The sequence below is a fragment of the Sinocyclocheilus anshuiensis genome, unplaced genomic scaffold (genome assembly GCF_001515605.1).
Source record: "Sinocyclocheilus anshuiensis isolate Anshui unplaced genomic scaffold, SAMN03320099.WGS_v1.1 scaffold1131, whole genome shotgun sequence".
Taxonomy (NCBI): Eukaryota; Metazoa; Chordata; class Actinopteri; order Cypriniformes; family Cyprinidae; genus Sinocyclocheilus; species Sinocyclocheilus anshuiensis.
The window spans coordinates 213974-233239 of NW_015542387.1; the positions used below are offsets into that span (position 1 = coordinate 213974).

The following is a 19266-nucleotide window of genomic DNA, read 5'->3' on the forward strand; positions in this document are numbered from 1 at the left end:
TACTACAGCGAGAATAAAAGTTACGCCTTCTTTCTTTGCGTGAACATTTGGGCGGCGTTATGCAAATCTTCCCACATCGTGACATAGACATGTGGGGGCATGTTAGAATGAGCCGTTTTTGGTAGGCGTGGTTGACTCAACTTTTATAAAGAATATCTTTGGATTTGAGACTTTAGTCTTTGCAACTTTACAGATCTTCTTTATGCACCAAGAGCTTGTAACACTGCAAAGAGAAAGGAAAAATTGAAATCGCATCATATGACCCCTTTAATGACTTGTGCGCAAGAAACATTTCTTCTTATTAATGGGGAAAGTTGTGCTGCTTAATATTTTTGAGGAAACCATGAAACACTACCAGAGTTTTGGGGTCAGTAGGACTTAAAAACCTTATTCAGCAAGGACAAATTATACCAAAAAGTGACAGCAAGTTTGTAATGTTACAAAATATTTGTATTTCAAATAAGTGTTCTTTTGTCTCTATTCAAATAATACTAACATATTTAGCTAAGAGCAGTTCTTAACACAAGAACCATTGTTAATTAAGCACCAATAAATGATAATAGATCAAATCAACATATTAGAATAATTTCTGAAGGACCAAATGACACTAAAGACTGGAGTAATGGATACTGAAAAGTCACTCACGGTCAGAAATGGAACAAACAAGTCACACTTACAAATCTGAATATTGCACTTACATGGACTTGAATTAGCCAGTCCACCAAGATAGCTCTCGTTGTGTCACTGAAATGCTTGGGCAGGTCAGCGTTTGGGAGAGTGCATAGTAGCTGACTTCTCTGCAAGCAGAAGAAACAAACATGACCACACTGATGGGAAGATCGACAGTACTTTGCATGTCATCCTCGCCATCATGTCTGAAAAGATGCGTCCCATGCGTAGGTCTTATCATAGAGGAGCCCCAGCTTACTGATGGCTACTTCCACCTCTCTGCGCAGAAGTCCAGGCACCAGTTCTCGCAGACTAGGTGGACCTGGCAACCTGTTCAGATACTTCAGCAAAGCCTCCTCTTCATCTAGCATTGTTGCACAAGAATAAACGTGCAACTGAAAGACTATAAAATTTCTTCGGGATTTCAGAAAACAGTGTAACGTCAGTTTGTTTGAAACCTTGGTTTGTTTAAAAACAAAGGGGTGGAGGGGGGGTTAATATGACGGTATTTTCCGCATTTACTTTTTTTTTTTTTCGCATTTACTAGTTTTCCAGTGTTGTTAGTGTTAAAGGAATTGTCAGTAAAGTCAACAACAACAAAAAATGTACCTGCCAGAAGGTTAACATTTCTTCTTACAGTGTGGCAATGAAACTTTAGGACACCGTTTGTGCTACAGACATGAATTGAGCAGCCTGATGGACAAGAAAATCAGGGAAGAATCTTAAACTGGAGTGACCCAAGCAGTACCGCCGCTCCCTATACGCAGAGTACGCAGTTTGCGTAGGGCACCAACTCCCAGGGGGTCACCAACCTAGTTGCTATAAAAAAAATTAAAAAAATTTTTAAAAAACCCTTGACGCACCATTCCCGCATCCGCTCGCACCTCATGTTTGCGGCTGAATGCAAATGATCATAATTAATGGATGGACATCTATGCCCGTGAAAAGACATCAGCGCCCGTGCATCACTTTCAGGCACATTCATAACCCTGTGAAACGTTTTCGGCTGTTGACGTTAATAACGTGTTTTAATGTCGGAAATAATTTCACCACCAACAACGCATCTAATATTCTCCCTGACTTTCCATGTTCCCTTACGAAAATTAGCCATGGTTTTAACACGACCACCACCTAAAAAAAAAAAATCAACTTGTAGCCATGGTAACCACAAATTAACCATGGTTTTGTTACTTCAAATAATAATTTACAACGTATTAAGAATTTGTGGTTATAAAAACAGACCTAAGCCAGCAAAAGCCTTTAAAATTACTCAATGCATTATATAAAAACAAGGCAATAATGATCGGTTAATAACACTTATAAAATACATAATGTACGCCTATACAAAAGAAACAATTTATGTACATTACTTATTACAAATGCCTGCAAAGGGAGCCAAAGGCCATGTAATTGCTGCTGCTACACTTCCAGGACAATCATATCCTTGTTTAGGCTATTGCCCAAACATTTAATTCAAATATTCACTTAATATTTCATTTTTGGCCAGCTTTTTGCTATATATAGATGACACAGCCTCTATAATTTCTTCAACAAAAAAAAAAAAAAAAACATGTGGACATCACAACCCTTACAAAAATAAACCATGGTTTTACCGTAGTAAATCTGCTTCATTTACTTTTGCATGATTTCTGAATGCTTGAGACTATAAAATCAATCAGACAAAAGTATTAATAAAGTCATAGCCATAGGTAACGTCTAGATTTGTAATTTGTAAATACAATTTATTTACTTATATTTTATTAAAAGTTCTATTTTGACCCCTATAGTATGTGTTGTTTTTTACTTCCATAATATTTGAGGAAGGGGGGGCACAACAATACGATCCTGCTTAGGGCACCCATTTGACCAGCAGCGGCCCTGGACCCAAGTTATATTAGGGTCCAGGATATACATGTGCATCTCAATAAATTAGAATGACGTGGAAAAGTTCATTTATTTCAGTAATTCAACTCAAATTGTGAAACTCGTATTATTAAATAAATTCAATGCACACAGACTGAAGTAGTTTAAGTCTTTGGTTCTTTTAATTGTGATGATTTTGGCTCACATTTAACAAAAACCCACCAATTCACTATCTCAAGAAATTAGAATACTTCATAAGACCAATAAAAAAAACATTTTTAGTGAATTGTTGGCCTTCTGGAAAGTATGTTCATTTACTGTACATGTACTCAATACTTGGTAGGGGCTCCTTTTGCTTTAATTACTGCCTCAATTCGGCGTGGCATGGAGGTGATCAGTTTGTGGCACTGCTGAGGTGGTATGGAAGCCAGGTTTCTTTGACAGTGGCCTTCAGCTCATCTGCATTTTTTGGTCTCTTGTTTCTCATTTTCCTCTTGACAATACCCCATAGATTCTCTATGGAGTTCAGGTCTGGTGAGTTTGCTGGCCAGTCAAGCACACCAACACCATGGTCATTTAACCAACTTTTGGTGCTTTTGGCAGTGTGGGCAGGTGCCAAATCCTGCTGGAAAATGAAATCAGCATCTTCAAAAAGCTGGTCAGCAGAAGGAAGCATGAAGTGCTCCAAAATGTCTTGGTAAACGGGTGCAGTGACGTTGGTTTTCAAAAAACACAATGGACCAACACCAGCAGATGACATTGCACCCCAAATCATCACAGACTGTGGAAACTTAACACTGGACTTCAAGCAACTTGGGCTATAAGCTTCTCCACCCTTCCTCCAGACTCTAGGACCTTAGTTTCCAAATGAAATACAAAACTTGCTCTCAACTGAAAAGAGGACTTTGGACCACTGGGCAACAGTCCAGTTCTTCCTCTCCTTAGCCCAGGTAAGACGCCTCTGACGTTGTCTGTGGTTCAGGAGTGGCTTAACAAGAGGAATACAACAACTGTAGCCAAATTCAAAAAAAAAAACAAAAAAAAATTCCTTGACACGTCTTTGTGTTTTGGCTCTTGATGCCTTGACCCCAGCCTCAGTCCATTCCTTGTGAAGTTCACTCAAATTCTTGAATCGATTTTGCTTGACAATCCTCATAAGGCTGCGGTTCTCTCGGTTGGTTGTGCATCTTTTTCTTCCACACTTTTTCCTTCCACTCAACTTTCTGTTAACATGCTTGGATACAGCACTCTGTGAGCAGCCAGCTTCTTTGGCAATGAATGTTTGTGGCTTACCCTCCTTGTGAAGGGTGTCAATGATTGTCTTCTGGACAACTGTCAGATCAGCAGTCTTCCCCATGATTGTGTAGCCTAGTGAACCAAACTGAGACCATTTTGAAGGCTCAGGAAACCTTTGCAGGTGTTTTGAGTTGATTAGCTGATTGGCATGTCACCATATTCTAATTTGTTGAGATAGTGAATTGGTGGGTTTTTGTTAAATGTGAGCCAAAATCATCACAATTAAAAGAACCAAAGACTTAAACTACTTCAGTCTGTGCGCATTGAATTTATTTGATACACGAGTTTCACAATTTGAGTTGAATTACTGAAATAAATGAACTTTTCCACGACATTCTAATTTATTGAGATGCACCTGTAGATTGCTGAAGCATTGACGTCAAAACCAGGAAGACTAAATTTACCATTGGTTCCCTTGAGATTTTCTTTTGGGTTTTTCAATTATGAAACAAGGTCTGTGGTAAACAAATTGACGATACTTGGACATTTTGCGCCACAACATATGTTTGTAAGAAGTAACTACATAAAGTTTGGGGTGTGTGTAGTTCATGCAGTAAAACAAAACATTACCACTGAACTTTTTTACTCTTGAATTGAAAACCCCCCTTTATAAAAACCCTTATGAAAATCTCAAGAGAACCCATGGCGAATTAGTCTTCTAGGTTTTGACACCACAGCTGCAGCACTCTATTATAGCAGTTTAGGGATTGATGGATAGTAAGCAACCACCCAGAACAGCAACACCATGGCACAGTGGGTGAGTTCTAGAAAATTACAAAAAAAACACATTTTGCCAACTAAAATAATATCTGGCCTGACGACCTGAGAAAACAAAGTAGTTGTTTGATTCTATTGTAGTAGTAGGCTACAGTTAGAATTCTACAGCAGTAACTTGGGTTCGACTTAAATATACTAAATTAAGAAAAATGTACCAAGTCATGGATTACTCAAGCAGTATCAACCAAGCCATCTCAGGTTACCTGAAGGTATTGACTCATCATGTGGAGCGTAGTCCATTAGGATCCCATCCTCTGCAGATATGGGAAGCCTTCGAACCTTAAGGAAAAACAGAAATGCTACCCATGATGACAGAATGGTGATAACACATCATTTGAAGAACCACCTGTCTAATAGGGTGATTTTCTATCCATTACACTCAGAGGAGGTTACAAATGGTAGCAAAGTCACACCTTATTGGCACATAAAGACGTAAGAGCTGCAGTTACCCATCGACTCGCCTGTGCGGGTTTGTAGTGCTGCCCCGGACCCACCTCCTCTCCTTCAGCAAACACCCTGCGCTCCCTCAGAACACAGGAGTTTGTCCACGTCCGCAGGGGCGCTTGTCTGTCGTCAGTCTTCTGAAGTACATAACGGTTTCATTTATTCACAATAAGTTTGTAAAGCATTAACACTTCACCGAGCAGCAGTCTTTCAATACACGTAAAAGACCTGCATGAACACAGAATCAGTTTTTAGTCTTAAACCCTGGAAGAAATTTAGCATGGATTCCTAATACAAGTAAAATAAGATCTGTGGGCAACATTACACACAGACTTTCATGTTTTGTTCTGCAACAAATGAATGTGAACTTTGAAACAGCTGAAATCAGCTGAAGTCCTTATTGAGCAACTTGCATTTTTTTAAAAGAAGGATACAACAGTTTCAGAGTTCACATTTGAGGTATAGCGGTGTAATTTAATGTTGTACAAATTGTTACTTCAAGGAATGTAAACCACAGACCTCGTTTTACACAAAATAAAAACTGCCATTTTAAGAATGCACTGAAGTTCTGGAACGAAACCATGGGAATTTGCCTTCCAGGTCAGCCTTCAAATTGATCTCATGACTAAATCCACATGGAATCAGAATATTTTAGTTAACTTGAGTATGTGTGCAGTTGTCAATAATAATGTAGCAGATACTGGTGAACTTACACAAAATTCCCATTGATAGATTTTTCTGGTCACATTTTGGCCATTATTCAGTTTACACAGCAGGTCTAGGAATTAAAGTTGAGAGTTTACAAGCATTCTCACCATATGGAGGTCCAACAGTTGCCTGGAATCACAAAACCCAGTTCGAGCCATGATTCACAAAGACACTGCAGCTACCTGCACACACTGAATCTGCAGCTGTACCATCAGCTAATTAACAGCAGTGGCACTAATAAAGCTTACTAATTGACCCTTCACTAAGCCCCGCCCTGTGTCACTAGCTTATTTTTCTTCATGCAAGTCTCTGGAAGTTCCAGTAGCCCCTCACTGCAGAACAAAGATCCAGGGGGCGGGGTTGGATCCACATCTAGGGGGTGGAGATGGGTGGGTTTAGGGGTGGAGATTGGTAGGTTTAGGGGTGGAGATTGGTAGGTTTAGGGGTGGAGATTGGTGGGTTTAGGGGTGGGGATGGGTGGGTTTAGGGGTGGAGGTGGGTGGGTTTAGGGGTGGAGATTGGTGGGTTTAGGGGTGGAGATGGGTGGGTTTAGGGGTGGAGATTGGTGGGTTTAGGGGTGGAGATGGGGAGGTTGGGGTGGAGATTGGTAGGTTTAGGGGTGGAGATGGGTGGGTTTAGGGATCAGGGGGTGGAGACACGTAGGTTTAGGTATATGTAAGGTGGGAGGAGTTGGATCTGGATATAACCTCGCCCCCTGGATCTTGTGTTCTGCAGTGAGGACCATCTCTGAAGTTCCGTGTGTTTGGGTTGTTTTAAAGCTGCAGTCCGTAACTTTTTTTGGTTAAAAATGATCCGAAATCAATATTTGAGCATGTACATAACCAGCCAGTGTTCAAAACTATCGCCTTACTTTAGTCCGATTCACAACAGTTAGCTTATAATAATGTTTCCTCATTTGAGTGGTACGGGTAGGTTTTCTTGGGAAATTCGAGCATGGCACTGCGTCATTATGTCACGTCTGTAAACATAAAGAAGTTGTCTCAGCTACTAGGCTATCGCATGTGAGGATCCTGCAGGTGGCCGATTGTTTATAGACTGACTGCCACACATACTCCTCAAAACATTAGATTCATCCAGGCTGGAGCCGTGCCACCGCACAACCCACGCAGGAAAGATAATTCCGGACACAGCTGCAATTGCAGGTTTTCAAACAGAGATGGCGACAAAGAGGCAAAACTTACGGACTGCAGCTTTAAAGCAGCACTATGTAACTTTTTCTGTTCAAAATTTGCAAAATGTATATAATGAGCGAGTGCATCATGAATTAATCTTCCAAACCGCGTTTTTGTCTTATTCCGAATCACTACGGTACGCTCATAATAAGTACTTAGATTTGGACTATTGCAGCCTGGTCGGGTCGTCACCGCTGCGGAGTAACACATACCTGCGTGAATCGCCATAGACATAAACTTAGAGAAGTAGCTCCGGTTGGAATGTTCTTCCGCGGGATGTGTGCAGTTCTGTTTATTAACCGCTAGAGCGCCAAAAGTTACATAGTGCTACTTAGCTTTAAACAGAGTTGGACAAAAATGTCCCAAATATATGGTAAAGGTCCGTCTTATTCCTAAATGAACACATAATTTCAGCATAATATTTCTCCAAGATAAATTAATTCAATAAAAAAGATAATATAATTCTGTTGTTTACATACAAAATACATTAAAAAAAAAATACTGACATTTGAATAAAGATAGCTACTTATCCCTGCTAGGAGTCATTATTATTGAGCATAAAGTTGTTAAATTATCTAAACTATATAACAGTTACTAGAAAAACAAAGATTTGGTCATGTTATTGTTTAAAAGTGTGCAATATTCTTGGAATGTGCATTGTGTTATAGCTATTCTTATCATCACTGATTAATTTCATGTTAATTTCTGAGACAAGAATATATTTGAATCCTTTGGAAATGTCTGGATTTCTGCACTGATTACATAATTTCACATTTGTAGACCAACACAATCTGACAACTAATATCACACAAACAATTGTACTTTTCACATTTTTATCGAATACACCGAGTAATCATTCGCAGTGCAAAGTAAGTGAACATTTGTAGATCCTCCTTCAACAGCTCAACCTCTAGCAAACGTTTCCTGTAGCAGACTTTTGACCAGCTTTGAATACCTCCTCATAAATCGGTTACAGTTTATCAGTATTTCTGTCTTGATAGCAAGACTTTATGCCACAGCATTTCAATTGACTTAAGGTCAGGACTCAAGGAAACACATATTTCTTTATTTTTCATTCAGTCATGAGTAGATTTATTTGTTTTGGGTGATTGTGTTGTTGCATCACCCAACCCAATCTAAAGCTTGAAGATATGATCTGCAGTTCTGACATTCCCCTGTAAAATGTCTCGTTTCACTTTAGAATTCATTGCTTTTTCAATGACTGCAAAGTGCCCAGGTTTTGAGCTGGGAATCATTTCTCACAATATCTTCTGTTATGTTCCACTGAAGTCAGTCAGTCACACAGGCTTGAAATGACATGACATAACCAGGCTTTGTAATGAAAATGATTAAAGAAGTTTCATTTTTGGTGAACTACCACTTTAAGGTAGGTTTAGGGGTTAATTGTGCAGTTTAGGAGTTTGTTGTGTAGGCAATCAGCACTGTGACGGACATGAAAAATTGTGAAAATTTTTGAGACCTTGAGCACTGGCCGAAGAACACTGTCTCAAAATCTGCTGTCCACTTGATTAATTTGGCATGCTGTTGGGTTAGTAAAGGAGGCAGACATACAGTTTTTGACAAAAGAATTTACTTGCATGAATGTCCTAATAGCAAAGCATAACCCACTGCACTCTGTAGCCAAAAAAATAATAAAATCAAAGAGTTTGCAGAAATATTCCAAGTTTCCCCCAATGTTTGCATCCCCTGCACTAAAAAAAGCAAACTGAGCATCAATGATGACATTCGTGATTGTTCATCACATTCAGAACAGAACAGTCGATGGGTAAAGTTGCAAAATAATCAAAGCTGATTTGTCCTACAAGTAGGTATATACACATAAGAAAAATGGGTGAAAGCACTACAGCAGACCATTTTAGATCTTTTCCTCTCATGTCTCCACCCAAAAGTTTCTTTTAAAAACTATATTTGAGCATCATTAATGGTGTGAACTAGAGTGTGCATATGTTAAGTTATGTCCGGAGCAATGTATTATTTCATGACACGGGCAAATGGCACCATCTAGCGGTCTCTCTCAGTCAAGGCAATAAGGGCTGTTTCAAAACCTAGTGAGATGCCAACAACTACCAAAGATGACAGCAACTTTTGGGCTTGATGTGTTTAAGACCCGTAGAAGCACTTCAGTTCGGCCCTGCTGTTGGTACCAGTAAGGACCTTTCTGTATGAGTAAGTTTATGGAGGAGGGATGGTAATGTATATCATGTTTAAACACGAAAGATCGTCAGATCTCAAGAAAGGAAGCTTTTCATTTCCCCTTGCAAATATATACAGTGACTACCTTATTACACACCCACACATGCACAAATGAACTACACATGGAAAAATGGACAAAAGAAACAAACAAAAAAAACTTTTCTATTGTAATATATATTTTTATATATATATTTTTTATCAAGACAATTTAATTTCAGGGAGCTGGCGAATGAAGAAAAAAAATGATCCAAATAAAATAAGGAATAAAACAAAAAACAAAATAGTTTGATGTTCCTTACACATGAAGCATCTTTAAAAAGGCAAAAGAAAGAAACACCTCGCACATCTAATCGGTGTGTTCTGACAGCTTCGTTAACCTACGTTACACATCTGGAGATGAAGTTGAACATTTTCTCTCAAACATCCTAACCATTTTTTTTTCTGACTACACTATTAAAAAAAAAAGGAGAAATGAAAAAAGTGTCAAGGCTGCGTCAACAAGGGTGTAGCACGCAGGTACGTGTTTCCACTGCTTGCTACTTTAACTGATGCAGTAGCTCTTGCAGTTAAATAACAGGACATTCAAATCTCTTGTTTTGTTTTTTACGGTTGTTGCCTGTATGTTTGTCTCTAAACTTGAACGTCAATGCCTGCAAAACTTTCGAGAGCATGAAAACAACATGATGGACAGTTTCTATGATACAGTAACCTTGGAACAACAAGCCTCTGGGGCTTCAGATGAAAACTGGAAAAACGCCTCTCTATAAAGCCAGTTTCAAGGTTCCTGGTTGTGGAGGAAACCAGTTAACACGCTAGAGCTGTCTTCCTCTCTCTCTCTTCCCTTTAAAGCACATTTTCACATCTATAGTGTGTGGGTCTCCAAACCCCTAACAATCCCTCCCTGTTCTACTCCTTTATGCCCATGTACAAAATCGAAACACAAAAAGACACACAGTTGAAGATGTAGACTGAGAACACACATCCGTCAATGTTCGTACACGCACAGCATTCGGTACGCTACCCAGGCAGAGAAACAGCACTATTCCTTTCCGTGTTACCCCATCATCGGTCCTCCCGCTGTAAAAACACTATTGGTAACAGCTAGTTCCAGAAAGAGCACTTGTACAACTGCAGAAATATGGCTTTAAAACTGTAACAATCAGTGGGAAATAAGTCCAAATAGTTTGATTTCTCTTGTCCCCACAAGATGATTTAAAATGTTTTCGATATTTGTGTTTACAAGAGGCTTTAGTCCCGTAGTCCAGCGTTTTGAGTGCGAGCATGTGTCCTGAAACCTGCTGGTGCTGAGCTGTGGTACCTGATTGGTTGAGATTTATTCAGTGATTGATAAGATTGTGTTGCAGTGTGTAGTGTCAGGCTACGATTGGCTGGATGAAAGGCCAATCAGAAACCAGGACTGACCAGAGGGTCCCACCTGTTCAGGATCGTTCACAGATGCCGTACTCCCGCCTAGAACCCACTCCTCAGTAGGCTTGGGTTGCTGGTGCACATGTCCTTGTATGAGTTTGCGTTTGTGTATGTGAGGGGCGTCCGGTTTGCTGGTAAGGGTGAGAGAAGTGGGGAGGGGGGTGGTCACTCCCGCACACTGGCTGAGTAGGAGAATTGCGAGAAGTGTGTGCGTGTATCTGGGTCCTCGGCATCAAGACTGTCATCTGCAAGCAACAGAGACAAAGAACAAATCATATCAATTAATGAACATTCAACCTCTAACATCTAAATGTATGGAAGCCTATTTCTGCCACTGAATTAAAAAAAAGGTAATTGAGGCATTTTTTCCTCACAATTCTGACTTTTTTTCTCTCACAACTCACAATTCGGAGAAACTAAGTCAGAATTGCGAGATATAAACTTGCAGTTGCGCGTTAAAAAAGTCAATATTGCGTGATAGAAACGATTACCAGACGTGAAGCAGATTTTCGCTAGAGATTATTAAAACAAACTATTTATTTCTGTGGATTAACTTTGGACGGATTAATTGTTCACCACAAGACTAGTAATGTACGCTAACAAAGTAAACAGGATCCCTAATTCAAACAGGCCACAACTGTTATATTTGTCTTTTGCGCACAAGCAAGAATGAGATCTGAAAACTATGATAAAGGGGAAGACTTGCAGCGAATAGCTCAAATTTCAGTCTGTGGCCTCCATTAACTTTCACTATAGAGAAGCAGAGCAGCCTCGACATTCTGCTAAATATCTCCTTCCATGGGAAATTTTTTTTTATTAAACATCATACTTTTCTCGTTTTATTCTTCATCTGATACGTGCTGTGACTTAAGTAGGTTTGGCCTTTATAATAGCCTAAATGTTGTTTAATGAATGACACCATAATCTTCATAGTGCTTATGTTTGTAAATCTTTCATGTACAGATATTTTACATTGTATGTAATAATAACAGCATCATGTGACTTTTACACCAATGCGGCGGGGTTTTTTTTTTTTTCTCAACGCATTTTTGATCCAGTGTAACTTAAATACTTGTGCGACTTATTTGGAACAGTTTTGAGGGCTAAAATATTTGCTGTCATTTTCCACAAAGTGACTTGTTAATCATTTTCTCAGACACACAAAGAGTTGTGACACCTCGCAAGCAGACAGGCAAGGAGGAAGAACTGAGGTACTCACATTGGTCAGGTGGCGTGACAGTAATGGTCTGTGCAGTGAACTCGTCGTCAAAGTAGCGTGTGTCTGTCTCTGAGGTCACTTGCGGCTTGAAGGGTGGCATGAGCTGCATAAAACCACACGCAGAGATCAGCATAAATGACTGTTCACTGTTAAATGTCTAAAGTAGTAAAAAAATAAACATGTTATGTTTGAGGGTATGTGTCTTCCGATCACGCTGCATCAATCATGCTGACACACAATATTGGAACATGAACGCAAACGATATTTGAGAGCATCTGTCAAAGACATTAACAGTGTACATTCTCTAATATGTGTGACGATTACATCTCATGAATCGGCTCCCACTGACTTAAACTCTTACCTTCTTTTGAAGGACATCTTGCCAGTTCATGGAACTGAAGAACTTGTGTGTCATCACTTCTTTGGCATCATCAGGACCTCCTCCAAGCCTTAAAAACACCAAATTCACATTACTAAAACATACACAAGACCCCCCCGTCATAACAAAAGTAGAAACAGATGCTCCTCTTACCTCTGTTTGGGGTCTTTCTTGAGCAGTCCGGCCAGCAAGGCCTTTGCCTCGGGCAAGAGGTTTCTAGGGAAGCGAATCTCCTCCATTAAAATGAGCTCAAACAGACGTTCGTGGTCCTGGTTATAGAACGGCAGCCGACCACACATCATTTCATACATGACCACTCCCAGACCCCACCAATCCACTGCACGGCCGTAATCATTGTCTTCTAATACCTACAGCAAAGAAAGTGGAGAACATGAAAATAAGTAGACCATTTAGAGATGGCAATAAAGAAAGAGAAAACAAGAAGCTTAAACAAGGCATTCTTTAATATTGGGAAGGTATATCAAAGTTCATGCTGCTAGTGCTTAAAGACATCACTAAACTGCTTTTGTAAACAATTTTACTTTAATAATGTATATAAACCATAATTAGCTATTTGGCTATCAGTGACCAAACCTTGTGGACGTGTGGACAATAAGAATACACAAGGAATGCACAAAAGAATAACGGGCTGATTTTCCTTTTTTTTCTGTTAGCCAAAAGAACAATCCTGCCAAATTATATTTAAGGGGTCATGAACTGAGAAATCAAAATTCCCTTGATCTTGTGACATGTAAGAGGTCATTGTACTATAAAAACATCCTGTAAGTTTCAGAACTCAAAACTTTCTTGTAAAAAAAAACAGCTTATATTGAAGCCAGTCTGCCAAAACGACAGGTTGTGGAATGTACCACTTTATGACGTAATAGTGTGGCTAAACACTACCTCCGCAGAAGATCAACACCTGCTTCAACATCACTGCCTGTTTAGCCCCGCCCACCGATTCACACATGTAATGTAAATAACGAGAGAGACAAACGCAGGTCTACGCAGAAATCACACGATAAAGATGGCTCCAAAGACAACAAGATGCAGTTCAGTGCCAAGCTGTGCAGTCTTTGCATTGCCTTCCTTCTGATCCCAACATCAGGAAAGTGTGATCAGTGGACGAACTGTCTTTTTAATGAAGTTCCAGACTGCATCAGCAAGAACTTGGCTGTTTGTTTACCGCGGATTCATTTACAAACAAGGCACAATTCGATGCAGGATTTTCAGAACGACTGAAAATAAAAGACGATGCTGTGCTGAATATATTGGATCCGACAGTAATGTCGCACCACACAAGTGTGAGTAACTGTTTTTATTATGTGGTCACTATTACTTTGTTATTTCAGATCGTTTGATATGTACTGAGTATTTATGCGTTTTAAACCTAAATCACAGCAGCATGCATCTGTGAAGGATGTAGGCTGTCAAACATACGCAACTTTTAGCCAATCGTACCAGTGGGCGTTTACTTCCGAGTAGGGCTGTGCGATTAATCGAAATCGTCATAAAATCGCGATCTGAGCTTGCGCAATTTCTAAATCGCTTTATAGCACGATTTTCCGCGCCCCCGACCTCCCGCATTATGCTATCCGAACCAATCAGAATGCAGCGCACCTAAATGGAGCATGAGAACAGAACAGACCGGGTGGGCATACAAACATAACGCCAGGTTCACACACTCCGTCTGCGGTGCGTATTTTGTCCGCGCCCATGTTAACGGATCAGAGCGTTCACACTGCACGCGATTACGCTCCGGCAGTGCGCTCCAGGAGCGGTGCGTCTGCAGCGGTCATGGACAGAAAATCGCATATTACTTCTAAATTATGATGTTTTTTTTAATGTAAAAATTTTCATAACATTATAAATAGACCTCAGAGGAAAGTACAAAATAAAAAAGGCAGTTCATGACCCCTTTAAACCAACCTTATGCCTTTAAGACAATTACATTAACTTACAAATTACATACAAACGTAACAGAAAATAGTTTCAAGCCTTTTGTCTTTTAGCTTTCTACTTCACAGGACTTGCTTTAAATCAATGTTTAAATATTCCTCTTTTTTTTTTTTATTCTTAAACCTTCATCTAGTACTTCTTGACATGTATTGTGTAATATTGCGAAGATGCTTTGTAGCTTCTGCTCTCCTTTCAATATGGTGAAGTTCAAAACACACAAACAACAAGATGGTTTTTCCTGCTTTAAAACAGTGTGGGATTTCATTAGAATAGGTCATAAAATGAGAAAATCAGAGCTGGGCCTGATTCACAGGGTTTTTCCACATTTAATCTATTAAACTATGATTCAAAAATCGATTGAAAAAACACATTCATGGAGTGAGTAGGCAGTACCTCAGGAGCAAGGTACTCTGGGGTCCCACAGAATGTCTTCATGGTGGCCTCATTAGTAATGCCCTCTTTACACAGGCCAAAGTCTGTGATTTTAATATGACCATCTTTGTCCAGCATCAGATTCTCCAGCTGCAGAGACAAACGCAATTCGAACAGAATTAGGAAATTGTGTTTTGTCATTTGTGGAAAAAAGGAACACAGACTTCACGTCTTTGTGGTCTATGACACAATTTTCAAAAACAATTCAAAGTATTTTCACAATAATTACATAGAACATTAAACACAGAAAACCTTTAGGTCCCTGTAGACGACGTCTTTAGAGTGCAGATATTCCAATGCTGAAACAATTTCAGCCCCATAGAAGCGAGCTCTATCCTCCGTAAACACACGCTCTCGAGACAAGTGGAAGAACAGCTGGAAACACGTAAAAAGGAGACACAACAGAATTTTAAAAGAGACAGAATGTGAAGGCTTTTCTAGTTTGTTTTTGTAAGGAGTGACAAGATGTGCCAAACCTCGCCTCCATTTGCGTACTCCATGACGAAACACAATCGATCTCGTGTCTGGAAGGCGTATTTTAGTGTCTGTAGAGAGATTGAAAACAATGTGAATTAACAAATCTAGAACCAAGATAATTGTGCAACAAAAAATCCCCTGATGGAGATGGACGTACTGTAAGGAACGGATGCCGTGTGTTCTGCAACACTCTGCTTTCTGTGATTGTGTGTGCAACCTCGTCCTGAAATAGACAAAAAAGGACGCACCGTGTCATGAGTCTCACACAAGGAGCATTTCAAACTTCTGATTCGTGTGCTGCCCACCTTAGCAATGATGACCTCTTTGCGTAGGATCTTCATGGCATAGTACATGCCAGTAGCCTTTTCCCTTACTAGAATCACCTTTCCAAAAGTGCCTTTACCCAGCAGCTTTAAGTAGTCAAAGTCACTCATTGTCTAAAGAAGAAAAAAAATGATTCATGAAGTTTTTGTAAATCTGCTCAGTCATAAAATCTCAACATTTTAAAAAAGGCTTTTATAAATAAAACCTACTTTTTATATTTTATTTATAATAAACACATTGAGACAATCCTTATTAATAGAAAGAGAAAAAACACATTTTAGTCATACAAATATTAACAGCTTAAACTCATTGTCACATACTTGCAAACTCACAATTTAACCGTTTTGGGCAATATCATCTACAGTTATGCCAAGTAATAATAACTGGATATGAAATATTATTCTATTATTTAAGAAGATAGAGAGGGCAAGGTGATACGAGAAACATGAAACTGGCACAGCTGTGTAGGAAACTGGTTCCTTCAGACAATGGACAACTGAGATTGCTTCTTATGGAGAAGTGAAACGTTAACCAAACCACCAGAACGTAGCTACACCTTGAGTTAAGGCACTTACCACTTTGGTGCGGGACTTTGCGATGGCAGCCTCCATCCCCTCCAAGCTGTTGTCGCCAGGGGAGCCAAAGTTGATGTCCATTGGCTCCTCCTCTTCCCGGGACTTGAGCCCATTGGCCACAGCCTGGATTGCACGTATCCACTCCTCTCTGCATTGACATCAAGATAAAATCATATTCATTAAATCCAAGAAATACATTAAAACAATAAGCAAGTTGTGGTTCCTCTTGTTATTTTCTATGTTCTTACACTGGTCACATGTACATGATTGCCATCCTTTGAAAGAATTGGGCTCTTTAGTCACATAATGACCTAAACACAATTCCTGTTTCCACTGAAATATTTTTCAACTCCCTTACGATTCAATATAAGCAACAGGCAGTGAGTAATAACCTGTTTTGGTTGGCAAAAATCTGGTTAATACAACTAAATCTGCTTTTCCAGTAAATACCATTCAGCATCTGCTTCTTAAGCTCTCTCTCTTCCACTCATTCATTCACAACAAGGACACTGATTGCAGCAGGATCCTACATCTCATTTCCTCACCTTTCAGCATTGCTGTCCACATGGAAGGTGCGCTCAATAACAGTGGTCCACTGCAAGCAGCGGATGACAAACGTGTTTGGCCGAGGTCGTTCAGTCTTCATCAGCTGACACTCTGTGAAGGATATTAAAGTTCTGAAAAGTTGTATTTTGGATTTAAATTTGTTGAATTTGTCAAAAGTTTCTAAACTTCATATATTAAGTCAACTGCTATTTGATGACCTCTTGCTTTCTTAATTGGGAGATGATTCTTGACCGAATACGCTAGTATCCAGGTTTAGGAGATTTAAACAAACAAGAACATCCAACATTGATTGAAAAACACACACACACACAAAACCTCAAGTCAAATTCTTCTTTTTTTCTTTTTTTTTTGTACTTTCGCAAACACATTAATTTGTATTTAAACATTAATTGTGTAATTTCCGGGCCACTTTTGTAAAATTAAAAACACTTTTAACAGGTTTTCTTAAACACTGCCCCATTGTCTACTGGTCAGACAAACAGATAAAGTTTTTGCCATAATTTACCACTACAGGTGCTAGGTGATGGGAAAAGTGATCCTTAAAATCTCTAAATAAGCTGAAACAATGAAAGATTCAATGTTGCCAGATATAAACAAATGTATAAAAATAAACAACAACAAAAACCCTGCTGATATTGTCCAATTTCCTATTTGGTGCAATTATCTTGCAATTATCTTTAACATGCATCCCTTGCCTTAATAATAGCCTATAGCTCAAAAACTAAACTACCTTGTTAGCATACTAAACACAATCTGGTTTGTGTGGAGAGATACAGTAAAGTGTGGCAGACCTGCAACAGAAAAGTTATTGAGAGGCGGCTGATTGTGGTCTGACGTATCTGGCTTCTCCTTGTAGCCGATGAAAGAGCCATCACTCTTTAGGATGAAATATCGGGGCCTCCAAGTCTTAATGTATTCACCTGCAGACAGGAGGAGGAAGAGATACAAGGAAGTAGATGGCAGGAGAAAGAAAGTGGGGATAAATCAAAAAGGCAGAGACAAGGAAGACAACAACTCAGTGTTTACAATACAAAAATATGATAGACTGAGCAAAGAATGGGTGAGTAAGCAATCTCACCTCTCTTGTGGAGCCAGCCCTCTCTGACGATGCTGACCTCGTTCATGCTGGGTTAGGGGTGTGTGGGGCGTAGGGCAGGGTGGCAGGGAGGTTGGGGGAGGGGGAGCGTTGAGTCTCGGGTCAGGCAGATGTTCAGTATCGCAGAGCCAGACTCACCTGGGATCATGCAAATAAACCAATGTTAACCACAATAAAGTATAACACAGGAAGCACCACAGACTAAGGAGTTTTACATTTCTGTTCCTTATTTTTAGCAAACAGTGTTTGCGAACAAAACAAGAACAATGCCAACATTATACGCCCACTGACTTTCAATGTATGGCAAAAAGGTGTTTTTCATAACACTTTTTGTGTGTGTTCAACAGACTAAAGAAAAACATTAGGTTTGGAAGAGGGTGAATAAATGAGAATTTTCAATTTGGGTGAATGATTCCTTTAATAAAAGCATTTTGCGTGCGAATTTATTATTATCATTACTGCATCCAACATACCCTAGCACACAACTGAAGATTTTCCACAAATGGTCACTAGGGTTGTGACGGTGAGGAAATTTTCCCACCGGTTAATCAACGTGTGACAACACCGGTAATACCGGTATCACCGTTGGGGTGGGGGTGTTAGTTCGTTTGAGTTTCCCCACTGTTCTTCGCTTTCAAATGGCTTGTAAAAGTGCCGTGCTCATTTTACTTTCACTTTCAAATTAGCGGCAATTGAATTGCCGCAATTCAGCGTCAAGCAATTGTTTGTTTCAGTTTTCCCTCTTTTCCCCGGATTTCTTGGCTTTCAAATAGCTTGAAAAAGCACAGTGCGCGTTTTACTTTCACTTTCAAATTAGCGGCAAATCGGCGTTGATTCAATTCAAACAACAACAACGTCAAACTCAGAAATTCTATTAACAAAACGAATAAAAATACACCATATACGCCTAATAAAATAACAAATTACTTAGGCTACACAAAGTTTAAAGGTTAGACGGTGAGGATTTAGGAAAAGAAACAATGCCTAGATATTATTGAATTTGTGGAAATTCGTGACCAATTCGTGATCAACCGGCAAACCATAACAAATACAGAGATAAAAACAATACAAAGAACTTTGTATAGCCGCATAAATGTAGGCTATATGGGCTCAAACGGCACCCAAAAGCATTGTCGCGATGTAACATTTTCCAGCTAACCAATTATTCCTCTAATAAACAAAGATTTTATACCACACTTGTCATAATCAGAGCTTATAATTGGTAAATAAATTATTGCTGGATTCAAAACAGCACGCTGTGACCGACACTGACTATACGTTTTCCCGGAGCATTCGATGATGTCACTAAACGGTGATGCCACAACTAAAGGCGGGCGTACACGGTGCGATTCTGAAGGTCGGAACGTCGTGAGCTCTGGCACGTCACGATTGAGTTTATCCGAAAATCGTACGGAGGCAGTCACACACGACACGAATTTACTACGATTTTACAAACTCTGACGTAAGCATTACGTTATCCATTTATAAAAATATGGATTCTGAGGACGAAATAGTTTTCTTTGTGGCAGGCGGCTTGTGACGTCCAGAAAAAAAAAAAAACGAAGACAAAGGACACGGCAAAGAGAATGGCTGAAAAGCAGAGAAAAGCATGGACTTTCTGTTCTTCATAAAGAACTCGAGGGAGT

The 19266-nt window shown here is 39.5% G+C and overlaps 1 protein-coding gene and 1 pseudogene across 1 annotated transcript in view; both read right to left on the reverse strand.

Annotated features, from left to right (window-relative positions):
- The window catches only part of LOC107692749 (G2/mitotic-specific cyclin-B-like), a 5936-nt pseudogene extending 4896 nt beyond the window's left edge, over window positions 1–1040 (reverse strand).
- Window positions 1041–8614: 7574 nt separating this feature from the next.
- Window positions 8615–19266, reverse strand: part of LOC107692744 (RAC-beta serine/threonine-protein kinase) — an 18546-nt gene continuing 7894 nt past the window's right edge. The window contains exons 2-14 of the mRNA XM_016491915.1: window positions 17603–17758; window positions 17316–17444; window positions 16503–16614; window positions 15958–16105; window positions 15364–15495; window positions 15216–15281; window positions 15058–15126; window positions 14834–14956; window positions 14543–14671; window positions 12344–12558; window positions 12173–12260; window positions 11812–11914; window positions 8615–10837 (exon numbers count right to left, since the gene is read on the reverse strand). Of these exons, the coding sequence (XP_016347401.1) occupies window positions 10758–10837; window positions 11812–11914; window positions 12173–12260; window positions 12344–12558; window positions 14543–14671; window positions 14834–14956; window positions 15058–15126; window positions 15216–15281; window positions 15364–15495; window positions 15958–16105; window positions 16503–16614; window positions 17316–17444; window positions 17603–17648 (1440 nt within the window). The 5' untranslated portion in view covers window positions 17649–17758 and the 3' untranslated portion in view covers window positions 8615–10757. The remainder of the gene's footprint in view (window positions 10838–11811; window positions 11915–12172; window positions 12261–12343; window positions 12559–14542; window positions 14672–14833; window positions 14957–15057; window positions 15127–15215; window positions 15282–15363; window positions 15496–15957; window positions 16106–16502; window positions 16615–17315; window positions 17445–17602; window positions 17759–19266) is intronic.